Raw genomic sequence first — 14227 nt, forward strand, 5'->3', positions numbered from 1 at the left:
GACACTCACCTCTACCAGCAACAAGTTGTCCACACGCATTCGATATACAAAATGGCCGAATTATTGAGTCAGTTCACTACAACGCCATCTAGACGTAATTTATGTAAAGGTTTTAGTTTATACAAATGTAACTAGATAGCACTAGTTAGTCTGAACCGAACTGTTTTCGAATAACTTAAAAAAGACGCAATAGCCCCGTAGACGCAATTAGCCTAGTTGACCTTATTTCAGTTTGCGTGCACCACTTCAAGGATCCATTAAGGCTTGCTTACCATTAAGCAGATTGAGATCAAATGCAATAAAAATAGTAGTTGCCAACACAGCTGTGTTGATGTCGCTTGGCTTTATTATTTATAAAAACTGCAACAAAAAACATTACTACATACAATTTGGAAGTTGGTTAAAAAATAAAAGGGTCATATATATTATATTTATTAGCCATATCGTACTAAAAAAAAATAACTGTCACTGTCAAACTTCAATGAACCACAGACTAAAATTCTTTCTTAAATCTATGGTTGTTCATCATTACGAGTTATTTGTTGTATTATTTTTTTACGAATTCGAAATAAACGAGAAATAAACATTATTATGTATGTTTTTCAAATGTAATTATATTTGCTAATTCATAAATATGTAATGACCAGTTTGCTTAGTGTTCTATGTTGTGTGTCGTAAACATTCTTAAATTGAGATGGCCGAAACAAGTGCAATGAACTCTCACGATAAACTGGTCCAGTACGGCACCAAAAGGGACGAAAATAAAGAAATAAAGAAGGAGGTTGAAGTGCCGGTACCGTTGGTAAAGCCGGAGCCACCTGAGTGTGTGGTCTGCGTAAAACGAAGCCAGGAAAACTTTAACATTCACAACACCCATACGAATGTCTCTGGCATTTCGCTTCACGCTTTCCTCAGTAAATTCACCAACACGGAATTCCCGTTTCCTCAGAATTTCGTTAGATACATTTGCAAAACGTGCCTAGACCTCGTCAATATTCTCGAAGAAGCCGAAATAGAGTACCTAAAGCTAAAACAAACTTTTGAGACTATCATTAGTAAGAATCCATTATTTTACTTGCCACAACCACTTAGATTAGATACTGTGAAGAATGAGCTACAAGACAATGATACAGCTTGTGCAGACTTGAACGATGACTCGGAGAATGAACCTCTTGTTGTGATCAAAAAGAAGAGAGGGCAGAAAGTGGGAAAACGGAAAAAGGCATTGAGTAAACGAAAATCTGAGAGCAAGCCCAATAATGAGGAGAGGTTAGTTGTTTGCGAACTTTTTTCAATGGCAAAGTAGGTTTGTTACTTTGATATAATTTGTACCTACATATGGGTGAATATACGCTATTTGATTTTTTTGTGTCCCAGAAGGAAATTTAATCCATTCTATTTAATATTTATAATTTATCTATTTGACACTATTTTTAAAGTTTTAATGATGGAGGCCAGAAGAATTTCTCATATTTTGGTGTTTTATAAGTACCAGAGGAAAATGCGTTACCAGAGGAGTGACACTACTGGCAGAGTAGTGACAAATTGAGCCAGGAAAGTGACACACCATTGTTATAAGACGAGTAAAGGGACTTATATTAAATTAAACACGTTTAAATTATTGTATTAGAATATTTTTTATTATATAAGGCACATTCAGTCTTCACAATTTCTTAATGCAACCTTATTATTATATTAATTTTAATAGTTTTTTAATGCTTAAGTTTTCAATGCCCGTTTAAAATAACAGAATGAAGTATATTCTGCTTATCAGTCTCATCTGTGATGAAATTAACAGTAAATATTACCCTTTAATAGTTTTTTTATTATAAAACAATCACAAAATTCTAAGTTTGTAACATTTAAAGCACTGTATTCTTAACCAACTTACTAAAAAAAAAATATACTCTTCTTTCACAAAACAAAACAATAGTATGTACTATTTAATGATACACCTTTCAGTCTCGAGGTTATTTAAACAACTTAAAAGTTTCAGTCTCCAGTATACATGAACTCTTTCATTTTCAGATCAGAATCAACAATTTTTGTGTAGCTAAATATTTATTACTCAAATACTGAACTTACTATACTTTTTTTTTTGTTATCGAAGGGGAAATCCTTTTTACGGACAAGCCCCCGGGTCTTGACCCGGGAGAGTGTGGGACTCCTGGCACCTAGTAAACCAGCCTACCCACTAAAACCCCTCCGTGCGCCCTTCTTGCCATTTTGAGGGCATCATGGGATCGCAGGAATTTCACCACGATGCTCTCAGGCTACCCGGCGCTTCTGTGCCGGGAATCTTGCTGTAATGGGTGACCAGTAAGTTGCTGGCCGCCCTTTCCATCCCAGGGTCGGTCGCGCACGATAAAGTCCCTCCCCCCCCCCCCCCCCGCGACCACTACGGTGTAGAGGCGCGTTCGGATCGTCGTGTTCACGCGCCCTCTCAGCGGCCTCCTTCTGCGAGATGACGTACTCGCAGAAGGAAACCACTGCTTCCCATTTCCTCTCGCAGCACAGCATCGCAGCTACTACACTTTGCAGCGAGTGGTTCCCTATTTCAAAGGCGGTCATGAGGGTGGCCTGCGTCAGCCTGAATGTCTCCTGGCCGTGGCGTCGGTCCAACCAGTTGTCAAGCGATGGAAGGAGCGCCCCGATAGTACAATGGCTGAATTCGGAGTTCTCTATCGCTCCCGCAATACCACAGCCAAGTTTACACCAGCCGCTCCCGCTAATTCAGGCATCTCCGCCCTCCTCCTCCTTTCCCAGAACAACTCCTTTTGAGCCAGAGCGTCCAGTTCCCAGGGTGGGGTACCAACCAGAGCGCAGGCTGCCGCCCACGCCACAGTGGTGTAGGCCCTGCAGATACGTATGGCCACCACACGCTGTGGTCGTCGCAGCAAGGCCCTGTTGGCTCTAGTGAGCCTATCCGCCCATATCGGCGACTCATACACCGCCATGCTGCGTGTTACACCTGCATATAGGCGCCGACATGTAGCACCAGGCCCACCAATGTTGGGCAGCAGCCGGCTGAGTGCCGATGCGGTTCTCACTAATTGGGGAATTAGCTGTCTAAAGTGCTCCCCGTAGTTCCACCGTGGGTCCAATATAATGCCAAGATATTTGATGTGTGGCATCACATGTACCCTCTCCCCATCCACCATCATGAACACACCGGCCTGAGTCTTCCAACCTCGACCGCCAAAGGCGATGGCCTCCGTTTTGCTCAGGGCTACCCTTTTCCCTAGCATACCAACGCGACGAACGAATCATCATTTCTGCCGCTTCAAGTTCGTGTCCCCAGGCGGCCACAAGCGTATCATCTGCGTAGCAGAATACTTGTACCGGGCCGAGATCCCCGCGGATGGCCCACTACAGGCATGTTCATGCACACAAATGTTTGTACTGTGCGGGGATCGAACCCGCGACCTCAAGCGTAATGACCAACTTCTTAACCATTACACCAAATCAGCCGTCTAATTAAGATATTTAACGAAACAGAATTTCGTCACTTCTCTGGCGGTCATGTATTTCCTCTGGCATGAAATTTGCCACAGAAGTGACGCCAGAGTAGTGACAAAATCATACTTAACGTACAAAAAAAACATCACTCGATTTTCGCACCACAGTTTGACGTAACACATGACATCTACACACAATAAACCTTGCATTGTGCTAATAAACAGTTTTCCAACAATAAAATACGAAAACATATGCTTACCAAAGGAAATACTCCAACGAGTGGCAAAAACACGCTCTCCCAAATTCATTCGTAAACTGACGCAATATTATTTAAGTTTTGTTCAAGACCATTAGCTTGCTACTAACTTCACACTGTTCGACGCGCCCAGTTCAAGATCAAAACACAAATTGGCGATTTTAAGTGAAATTTTTCTTCTTTAGAGTTTCGCCAGATGAAGTGACGTATTTGTAACATGACATGAAAACAAGTTTTATTTTTTTTATATTATAAAATATTTTTACAATGTATTTTGATTAAATATGTTTCGATATTTATAACAGTTAGTAATAATTAAAAAAAAACATATTTGTGTATACGTATTTAAAGTATATTGCCGTTCAATCATTATAATGCATGAATGGGAAGGCCAGAGGAGTATACATTTTTAACTTTTTAAGCTAATAATGCTTTAAATTAAACAATTATCGTGATTGAATAAAAGGCCAGATAAAAGGCCATGTTATTTATTGTTTAAACATAGAAAAACAATAATATAATAAGTTTAACATAAACATTTTCTAAAGACCATTGAAATTCAAATAGCGTATATTCACCCATATATTATAATCATACTAGCTTTTGGGACAATTGAAGTAGGATGATGATTGAGTAAGTTGAATGATCATTTGTTATATGATTTTTAACCATGGGCCCTTTTTATAGAGGAGTTGGTTAGTTCCCTGTAATTATTTTTTCTGAGGTTCCCTAATTATAGGGTCTTCTATATGCAAGCTCTTTTTTTTTTTGGAAAACATGCTTTTATATGCCAATTTTGATCACAGTTTTTTGCTTGGTTGTTTACCTACTTAGAAATGTGGGAAACCACACTTTTCTGTAAGTGGAATTCAAAATTCTGTGATTACCACAGGTTCAACTGGTCTGTCAGATTTTGAGTTATTCCAGTCAGATCAACAAAATATGATACCCTAGGGGAACCATTCCATTTAAATAATTTTTATTCATTGGGATCCCTGTCCATGTGGTCCTTATGTTATCAATGAAATTCACAGGACAGTTTAACAACTGTTTTCCTAATGACTGTACTAATATGATGGCGATCCGACCACACTAAAAGAGTGGATCAGACTGCACAAAAGTAATAACAATAATGCCATATGGTAGATCAAACAATGGACATACTGGATTTCTATGGCCATAAGATGATAAAACAATGTAATGTTTGTTTCCAGTGGCAGTTGGGAGTGTAGCGAGTGCGGCGTGTGCGGGGAGGGCGGCGCCGTCGCCGAGGCGTCGCACCAGCTGACTGCGCACACCATCCTCAGGGACATCAAGAAAGAGGACACTAATGATGGGTATGTTATGTAATAGACACAGAATAACAAACTACATTGCGGAATTTTCATGAATGATGTCAATTTAAATGTTAAATCTAAATTGTGAATGAAACATGTGTCGTTATGTATGTAAATTAAATGAATTTATTTATTCAAATTCAAATTCAATTTACAGCAAGACAATATTAGACAAAAAATTTTGTATGCATAGGAATTATAATTCTCTGCTCCCTAAGCTAGGAACGAACCTGTATTTTAGGGAGTAGTGAGTCTGGTGTGATTAATTTGCATACGCGTAATTATACAAACCAAAAAGAATAACAAAGGTATTAACAGTAGGCCTAACTGATATTTATTACTTAGTACGATGTACCTATATTGTGTAATTAAAAATAGTAAAGTAATCTAATGAGAGCTCTGTGATCTGTGTAATATTGAGTGACAGGATAAGGAACTATGCGTGATATGGGAATTTGTATGTAAATTGTAGCCTTACTATTTATTATGTAAAAGCTAGGTATGCTGCTCGCACATCTTAGTCTATTTATTTTGTGGTGTAAGAGTAATAAACATACTTATAAATTTTGGCATCCCAAACTAATATTATAAATATGAATTTGTTTGTTTTTTACCACTTCACTGGTTATCTAGTGAATTAAGCTTCTTGAAATATCACGGATCATTTTCATTTCGGTAAAAATTACGGTTCCCGAGGGATGCGAAAAGTCTGTATTCTTTTGTAGGTGGCACAAAATTCGTTGGGTTTTATAGATGGCGTTAAATTGACGCAAACAAAGCTGCGAATAAAAGCTAGTTTAGAAAAAGTAAGTAATGAGATTTTTTATTTTTCAGTGAATTCAGCAACGGTTTTGAGACAGTTTTGAAAGTAGAACCGTTGGACGATGATATTGATAACGATAGCGACAGTGACTTCTTACCGGATGAAGAGCTCAGCAACGAGGAGACGAAACGGAAGAGAAAGGTGCTGATTGGCCGGAGACCGCGGACTAAAGGCATCGGTCAGAAGAAGCGTGACAAGGTTTTACATGAGTGTGACCAGTGTAATGCGAAGTATACATCATTGGGTAAGATTTGCTTTAACTGTATTTTTTTTATACAGTTTCGATGTGATATGGATTTTAGGAATAAAATGTCTTTAATGTAAAGATCAATTGTGTTTTTAAAAACTGAATGTAGGTAAGAAAATTTGGGGCTTGTGCCCTGGGCAAAAATTTTTTGAAGGCCCAAAAAATCATTTTGTATGTAAATAATAATGTATTTATATTCTAGTATTTGAATTGAAATTGAACCATCTTTTAGTTTCAACGCCTGAAGTGCATACAAACATGAAGTAAACAATTATGACTTGAGATCAATTTGAATTCAACTATTTATTTGGTTTTAGATTTTAGTTTGCACGGTATCCTCTACATTTTCATGCACACTTATATACTTAACTGACAATCCGCAGTTAGTTTAAATGAAATGCGTTGTCTCCAGTGCGGCTAGAGCAACACAAACAGAAGCACGACGGGTCCAAGCCGCCGTACATCTGCGAAGTTTGCGGCGCGCACTACAAGCACAAGCGAGCCTGTGATATACACATCGCCATGCACAAAGGTATACATTGTATCATTCGTTTGTGTATGAGGTGGCTTTAAAAATACCAGCTTATTTTAGAGCTGGTTTATGAATCTCCACACGCTTTATAATAAAAAATGTCACTTTATTGGATTAAAACAAAGAGTCTGTAAACGATCTGAAGCGAAAAATGGTAAATGTGTTTTGCTATACCTCCTCACTATGATGATGGTGCTTCTGTGTGAAAAGTTAAAATGTTATGTTTTTGTTACTGTGAATTTCCCATCCTAGTGTATTTCACTATTTTATGTTTACGTTGTAAAAGGTCGAAAGAATTATTAGCTTGTATGTTTTGTCCCACAGGCATCAGTGACTGGAAATGTGAAGAGTGCAATAAACTGTTTCCGTCGAAGGGAGCTTTACAGAGGCATAACAATATACATACTGGCAAACTTAACTATCAGGTATTGATTTATTTCTTCATCTTTTAGTATAATCTCAAATTCTATTCTTTTTTGAAACACAGAACCCTAAAATTCCATTAAATTTATGTTAATTTCGCTTTGATGCTTTGAATTTTTATTTTTTACTAGCGATCAGCCATTGTTGCACGAGTACGATTTATATAACGAAATAAATGATCTATTTTTAAAAAAATTTTCCTACATTTGTCTATTATTTTAGTTTAATCTTTCGTTTTTTCCAGTGCGACTTATGCGGAAAGTCCTTCATTCACACGTCCTCATTCAAGATGCACAAGCTATCCCACTCTGGTGTTAAACCTCACTCTTGTGATGTGTGTGGCTTGGCATTGATGACTCGGTCTCATCTCAAGCGGCACAAGAGAGTGCACAGCGGAGAGAAAAGACACGAGTGTGGAGTTTGTGGCAGACGGTTTTCTGAACGGTAAATGTTTGCTAGTTTATATAGTATTAGTGTGATTTGTATTATCTTCAAAAGTATTTGATTGCATTGGACCTGGAATTTGTGGGTCTCTTCTCAACACACCATGTTTGATGTTCGTACAGATTTCAGTTAGTTATGTTCAGGTTGTTTTTTATGGAGTTCCCACAGGGTTTGCATTTTGGTCCTTTCTTTTCGAATTATTTTGTAACAACCTGAGAAATCTTTTAGACATTAATCTCGATGATTTTAATTTATATTGATATCTTGATCTAATGGGGCAATATGCAAGTTTCTCGATCGACAATAGGCACTTCATTAGATTGATGTTTGCCTCAGTGGTAAGCAGATGGTAGTGTAACTCGGTGCGAACGTCCGCAGCTACAACCTGCTGGCGCACAGCAAGTCGCACGAGAGCGGCGCGGGCGCGGCTGTCTCTGCCGCGGCGGCGGAGCAGGCGCGGCGCCGCCTGTTCCGCTGCCCGTTCTGCGCGGAGCGCTTCGAGCGGCGCTTCCTGCTGGAGCGGCACGCGGGCGCCGCGCACGGCCGCGCGCTGGAGCGCCCGCCGCCCACGCCGCGCAACACCATGAGCAAGCTGCTCAAGGCGCAGGCCGCGCGCCCGCCCGCCAACGCAGGTCACTGCTTTGCGTCACATTACAGTTATTTATTATAAATAAAATAAATAAATATATACGGGACAAATTACACTGATTGAGTTAGCCTCGAAGTAAGTTCGAAACTTGTGTTACGAGATACTAACTCAGCGATACTATATTTTATAATAAATACTTATATAGATAAACATCCAAGACCCAGGCCAATCAGAAAAAGTTCTTTTCTCATCATGCCCTGGCCGAGATTCGAACCCGGGACCTCTGTTGTCACAGACAAGCGTACTACCGCTGAGCCACAGAGGCCGTCAAAATTATTATTATGTAACTTGGTAGTATTGTAAATAAACCATTACATTTACAGATGGAGATTCTAAGGACATTCGTAGTCCGGATTCCACAGCTACAACGGTCACCCCACAGAAACTCATCGCTCACCTATGTAAGTCTGTCTAGTTTTAATAAACACATACACACATATGACATCTTTATCTCTTACGAAGCAGACGAAGAATATAATCATAATTTAGTCATTACCGTGACATACATACATACATACATACAATCACGCCTCTTTCCCGGAGGGGTAGGCAGAGACTACCTCTTTCCACTTGCCACGATCTCTGCATACTTCTTTCGCTTCGTCCACATTCATAACTCTCTTCATACAAGCTCGGCGGTTTCGGGTACTTTTGACCTGACCCTTTACCAGGACGTCCTTAATTTGATCAAGATACGTTCGTCTAGGTCTTCCCACTCCGACCTTTCCCTCCACACTCTCCTTGTATATCTGCTTAGTCAACCTGCTTTCATTCATCCTCTCCACATGACCGAACCATCTTAACATACCCTTTTCTATTCCTGTAACTACATCTTCTTTCACATCACAACATTCCCTTATCACGCTGTTCCTTATCCTGTCACTCAATTTCACACCCATCATACTCCTTAACGCTCTCATTTCCACTGCATTTATTCTGCTTTCATGCTTCTTTTGCCATACCCAACTTTCACTCCCATACATTAATGTCGGGACCAACACGCCCCTGTGCACAGCCAGTCGAGCCTTTTTGGATAGTTTCTGACTGCTCATAAAGGCATGCAAAGCTCCATTCACCATGTTCCCCGCGTTCACTCTCCTTTCAATATCACTATCATACTTGCCATCTGATGTAAACTTTGATCCTAGATATACAAACTCTTTCACTTGCTCCACTTTTTCTCCTCCAATCAAAATATTACATGCTGTCATTTCTTTCTCCATTTCAAAAACCAGTGTTTTAGTTTTACTTACGTTCACTTTCATTCCTTTCTCTTTTAAAGCTTCATGCATACAGTTTACCATCTCCTGTAACTCCTCCGCTGATGACGCCAGTATAACCTGATCGTCGGCATAGAGCAGACATTTGACGAGTAACTCATTCATCCTTAATCCACTTTTAGACTCTTTCAAATCTGTCAAACAGCTATCCATAAATAGGTTGAACAGCCACGGTGACGCAACACATCCTTGCCTAACGCCTTTCTCAATCTTAAACCACTCAGTGTGCGCTCCGTTTATCCTGACACAAGCACTCGAATCCTCATATAAGGATTTCAGTGCTCGTATTAAGAGACTGCTCACCCCATGCATAGAAAGTGCTGACCACAATTCATTCCTCTCAACTCTGTCATAGGCCTTTTCCAGATCTACGAATGTGCAATAGACTTTTTGACTCTTGGCCAAAAACTTTTCGGCTATGCACCGCAAGGAAAAGACCTGATCAGTACATCCCATTCCCTTTCGAAATCCCGCTTGAGCATCCCATATAATGTCACACCGTGACATTACGCAAAATTAAAAAATTATTATATGATGTTCCACCAAATGAAGTAGTCTCTTGACATTTCTGAAACTTCAGACGAAAATAGTGAAGTATACGATAAATCTTTTGCAGCATCCTCGCCAGCGGTTCCTACGAATGCCTCGTGGTCGAGCGCCTATGCAGAGTTCAACTTGCGATCCGAGTTCCATTGACACAACACACAGATAATATAAATTTGAAACTAGAGTCAAACCAAGTGCAGACAAAAGCCAGCGAAAAAATACTTTTAATTTTCGATACTTCATTGAGAAATACTCATCTCAAAAAGTGCACTTTTCTTTTAGCAACACAAAGATCATAACATCATATAATAAAAATAAGTACCTATAAGTAAATGTGTAAATATTGAAATTAAATAATTAATTAATTGATTTATTCTATCATATATCTGTACCATAGTAGTTAAACTATTTGTTAATAATCAATTACTCGAAACTTATTTTTATAGTAAGACTCATTATTATGTTGTATGCGACAGCTTTTTTCGGTTGAATTTTAAGGGGCTATTATTATAAGCTACTAATTTAAAGAAGAAGAGTTTAAGGGCAAAAATTGTGTATTTAGCCCAGGGCACCCCTTACTGCTTACTACTTACGCCGCTTTTCATAAATCTTGAGAATTTGATTTTATTTTTTCAGCCATATCATTCACCAATTTACGTATGTTTGGGCCCGTATCTTTACATTATTAGGTCTACATCTATGTTAGGGCCATACGGCACGGACATTAATTCACATACTTTTTTATGTTAAAACAAGGTGAAATGAATTTCAATAATTTAAATAACTAATGCACTCTGTCAGCCGTCATTTCCGGAAATACCATACATAAATTTGCCCAATGTACGAATTAAGATCAGCTGTCGTCTAATTAGAAAATAGACTCCCACCAGTCGAAAAATTGCAATTGATATTTCATAAATTTAACCTTACAGAATAAAATTGAAATGCGTATTGTTTTTATTAATATAACAACTTGCACTGTATATCTACTTATTTTACTTTCATTACCTATTGGAAACGTTATTTATGATTTTTTTTTAATTTAAAATATAACTTATGTACAGACTCAATACGTAAGAAATAAATACAAATTTATTTAATACTTTAGTTACTGATTTTTTTTACAATAGTTATAATTTATTTGGGTAAGGTTGTGGAGGGCAGACAGTAGGCGCACCATATTTATTACCTGACCTGACTACCCCCTCCTATTGGCCACAGGCAGACCCCACACCCTTGGTTCCCCACGCCCCTGCGAAACAACCAGGGGGATGATCAAAGTAAAGAAAAACTATATGTATAATGAAGTTGGCATGCATGAGTGTGTAGGCATGCCAAAGTGAGAAGCTAAAATCAATAAGAATATGAGAAACACAGTAATAATTTCCGAGCAGATTGTAAATTCAAACAAGGGAATGGTGTATAAACTTAATATTATTCTTTAAGTTAGTGGGCTAGCAACCTGACTCTATTTGTATCTCAATACGAGCCAAACAGCTAAGAGTGTCTTTTAAGTCCACGTCTATTCGAGACTATTGACTCTGTCAACCACGAACTGGATAAAAAAATGATAATGTATATGTGCTAGCTGACCCGGCAAACGTTGTTTTGCCATAAAATAATATTAAATGACGATTGATCAATTATGAAACCAACGACCGGTGATGAAAAATGATTAAATTGGCTATTAAAAAATTTTTTGTATGTATTTATTAACGCGAAATAATAAAAAAATAAAAATTTCTAAAAATTACAAAAAAAATGTTAAGGGTGGGCAACCCTTATCACTACATAAGGGGTATGAATAGATGACCGATTCTCAAACCTACTCAACATGCTTACAAAATTTTATGACAATCGGTCAAGCCGTTTCGGAGGAGTACGGAAACGAACATTGTGACACGAGAATTTTATATAAGATTCCATAATTTCTTGTGCCAAATAACTCATTCTTTATTTTATCGTTTTTTTTTTACATTCGATATAAAATTCGGTCATGCTGTATGTAAGTTCGATCGATTCGATTGCTGAGCAAAAAAATACTTAAGTCTGTCAATGTCGAAGTAGTCTTTTGATCTGTCAAGTGTTTTTCGTTTTTGCTATGAATTCAGAGCTATGAATTGAAAATGTAAAAAAAAAATTGGCACCTACATTCCTAAAAATTACAACTAAATAAAAGATCTATTTTATTTTTGTATGTTTTCCATAGTTTGCCTTGATACACATTGTCCTATCATTTTGGTATAAATTATCACGACAATGTCTGAAAAGAATTATGAAGATTTGACGATCAGGGATGCTGCTAAAGAAGATATGTCGGCTGTAGCCGATATGATACAAGTACGTGACAATACTACATACTAAAACTTATTAAAAGCAGCAAAGGTTGAGATTGAGAGAATGGCATGGGTAAGAACTTTTAAGGTTTCCAGGTTATTAGTTTCATAGATTCACCTGGGAGCCAACCGGTTCCGTCTCGTCTTATACGGAGTACCATGGGTAAACGCTGCGACGACTTGCTCAGTCCTGAAGCTGATCACACGGTAACTATAACTAAACATAGGCAGCCACTACACTCTTCAACCTATCTTCAAACATAGAATATAGTATATTCTTTGGTACAGAAGTACCTACCTAGTACTTACATTAAAATTCTCAAAAAGGCAATTTGTCTTTCAGGAATTAGCAGATTTTGAAAAAATGCCAGAAGGGCCAAAATTAAGTGTTAAAGGTAATTTCGACATTTTTAGTAATATTTATAATAGTACCTATAAGTAATAATTTTCCTTAAAAATCTTTGGCCCATTTGTAATAACACAATATTATTTTCCAGAGCTGGAAACCCATGGCTTTGAGAGCAATCCTCCAGCATTCCGTTGCAAAGTGGCAGAGACCACGTCTGGCCAGAAGAGTATCATCGGATATGCACTGTATTTCCCCACATATTCCACCTGGGAGGGCCGCTCCATGATGCTCGAGGACTTGTATGTGAGGCCTACCGCCAGGAAGAAGGGAGTTGGCAAGAAGCTGTTTAATTCCGTTGCTAAGGTAAATAAATAATTAGCTGCAGAATTGGTCCTAATGGGTCTAACATAATAGGTATATAACTGAATAGTTCTCCTTACTTAGTGGTTAGACACCCTTAGGTAAATCAGATTTATAAGGTGGGCATGTCTTTAAAATAAAAATACATTCACCATTGAATCACTGAATCCATTTTGATGTAATCCTGACCTAGAGAGAATCCTCACTAAACAACAACACTTACTTAGTCCAGGTCATTGTCCCGCATCCCGCACTCATTTCAGGGGTGGTAAAGATATCCCTTGGATTTATGACTAAAATTAGTTACTTATTTTCCAGGAAGCCATCAAAACTGGCAGCTCCCGCTTAGACTTCCACGTTTTGGAGTGGAACCCGGCGCGCTCGTTCTACGACGGCCGCGGCGCCGTCGACCTCACCAGCTCCGAGCACTGGTGCTACTACCGCCTCAGCGGGGCCGAGCTGAGAGCCGCAGCTCACGGTACTGTTGGAGATGCGGCTAAATAATTTGGCAGTTATTCTTGAGGTCATTTTGTTCCAAATTTTATACTGTAAATAATAGGTTAACAAGGTCTTTATTTTTTATGTTGAATAAAAATTGTTACAATTATAAAAGTTTTAAGTATGGCATATCCATGAGTGGAGAAGTTTCAAGTGTGAGAAGCAAAAGGTATACTCAAAATACTGAGACAGACAGACAGAAAAAATGTTCATGGTCAATTTTATTGAAGACTTCCAAAGGAAACTCCAAGCTATGCCAACAACATAATGAACTTCAATTAGATTTACAATAATGCTGGATCACAAATGATTTAGGTACTACAGTTTTGCCGCACAAAGTTGCAATGTGTGAGAGCTCTTAACGAACCTAAGGGAACAAGAGCTATTTCCAAATCACCAAATATACAAACTTCTGATGGGTAAAATAAAATAAATGTATTTGTGCTCAAATATTTATTTTACAAATAATAGTACATTTTGTACATATTGTTTTCACAAGTCTAGGCAATAAGTACTGTGATATCTGTGCAGGGTCGATGTTGAACCCCTTGCTAACCTAAATAGTTTTATTTCAATTACAATTATATTTACATGTTATAAATGCTCATATTATTTTACTTAATTTACAATCTCGTCACAGTCTCATAGAGAAGTGACTAAGTATTAGAATCGGTCATGTTGCGATGGC

General features: G+C 38.3%; 2 protein-coding genes across 2 annotated transcripts; both read left to right on the forward strand.

The window, feature by feature from the left end:
- Window positions 1–519: 519 nt before the first annotated feature.
- LOC106138994 (zinc finger protein 814) lies at window positions 520–11223 on the forward strand. The gene is made up of 9 exons (XM_060954409.1): window positions 520–1269; window positions 4930–5052; window positions 5887–6119; window positions 6535–6654; window positions 6979–7079; window positions 7322–7521; window positions 7900–8153; window positions 8494–8571; window positions 10067–11223. Exons 1-9 carry the CDS (start codon window positions 695–697, stop codon window positions 10144–10146), a joined length of 1764 nt encoding a protein of 587 aa, XP_060810392.1. The 5' UTR covers window positions 520–694; the 3' UTR covers window positions 10147–11223.
- An 847-nt stretch (window positions 11224–12070) lies between these two features.
- Window positions 12071–14144, forward strand: LOC106138996 (thialysine N-epsilon-acetyltransferase). Its single transcript, XM_013340324.2, has 4 exons — window positions 12071–12336; window positions 12676–12727; window positions 12830–13044; window positions 13360–14144. The coding sequence occupies exons 1-4, from the start codon at window positions 12256–12258 to the stop codon at window positions 13543–13545; spliced, it is 534 nt and encodes a 177-aa protein (XP_013195778.1). The 5' UTR covers window positions 12071–12255; the 3' UTR covers window positions 13546–14144.
- The last annotated feature ends 83 nt before the right edge of the window (window positions 14145–14227 follow it).

Source organism: Amyelois transitella, chromosome 4 (genome assembly GCF_032362555.1).
Source record: "Amyelois transitella isolate CPQ chromosome 4, ilAmyTran1.1, whole genome shotgun sequence".
NCBI classification, from domain to species: Eukaryota; Metazoa; Arthropoda; class Insecta; order Lepidoptera; family Pyralidae; genus Amyelois; species Amyelois transitella.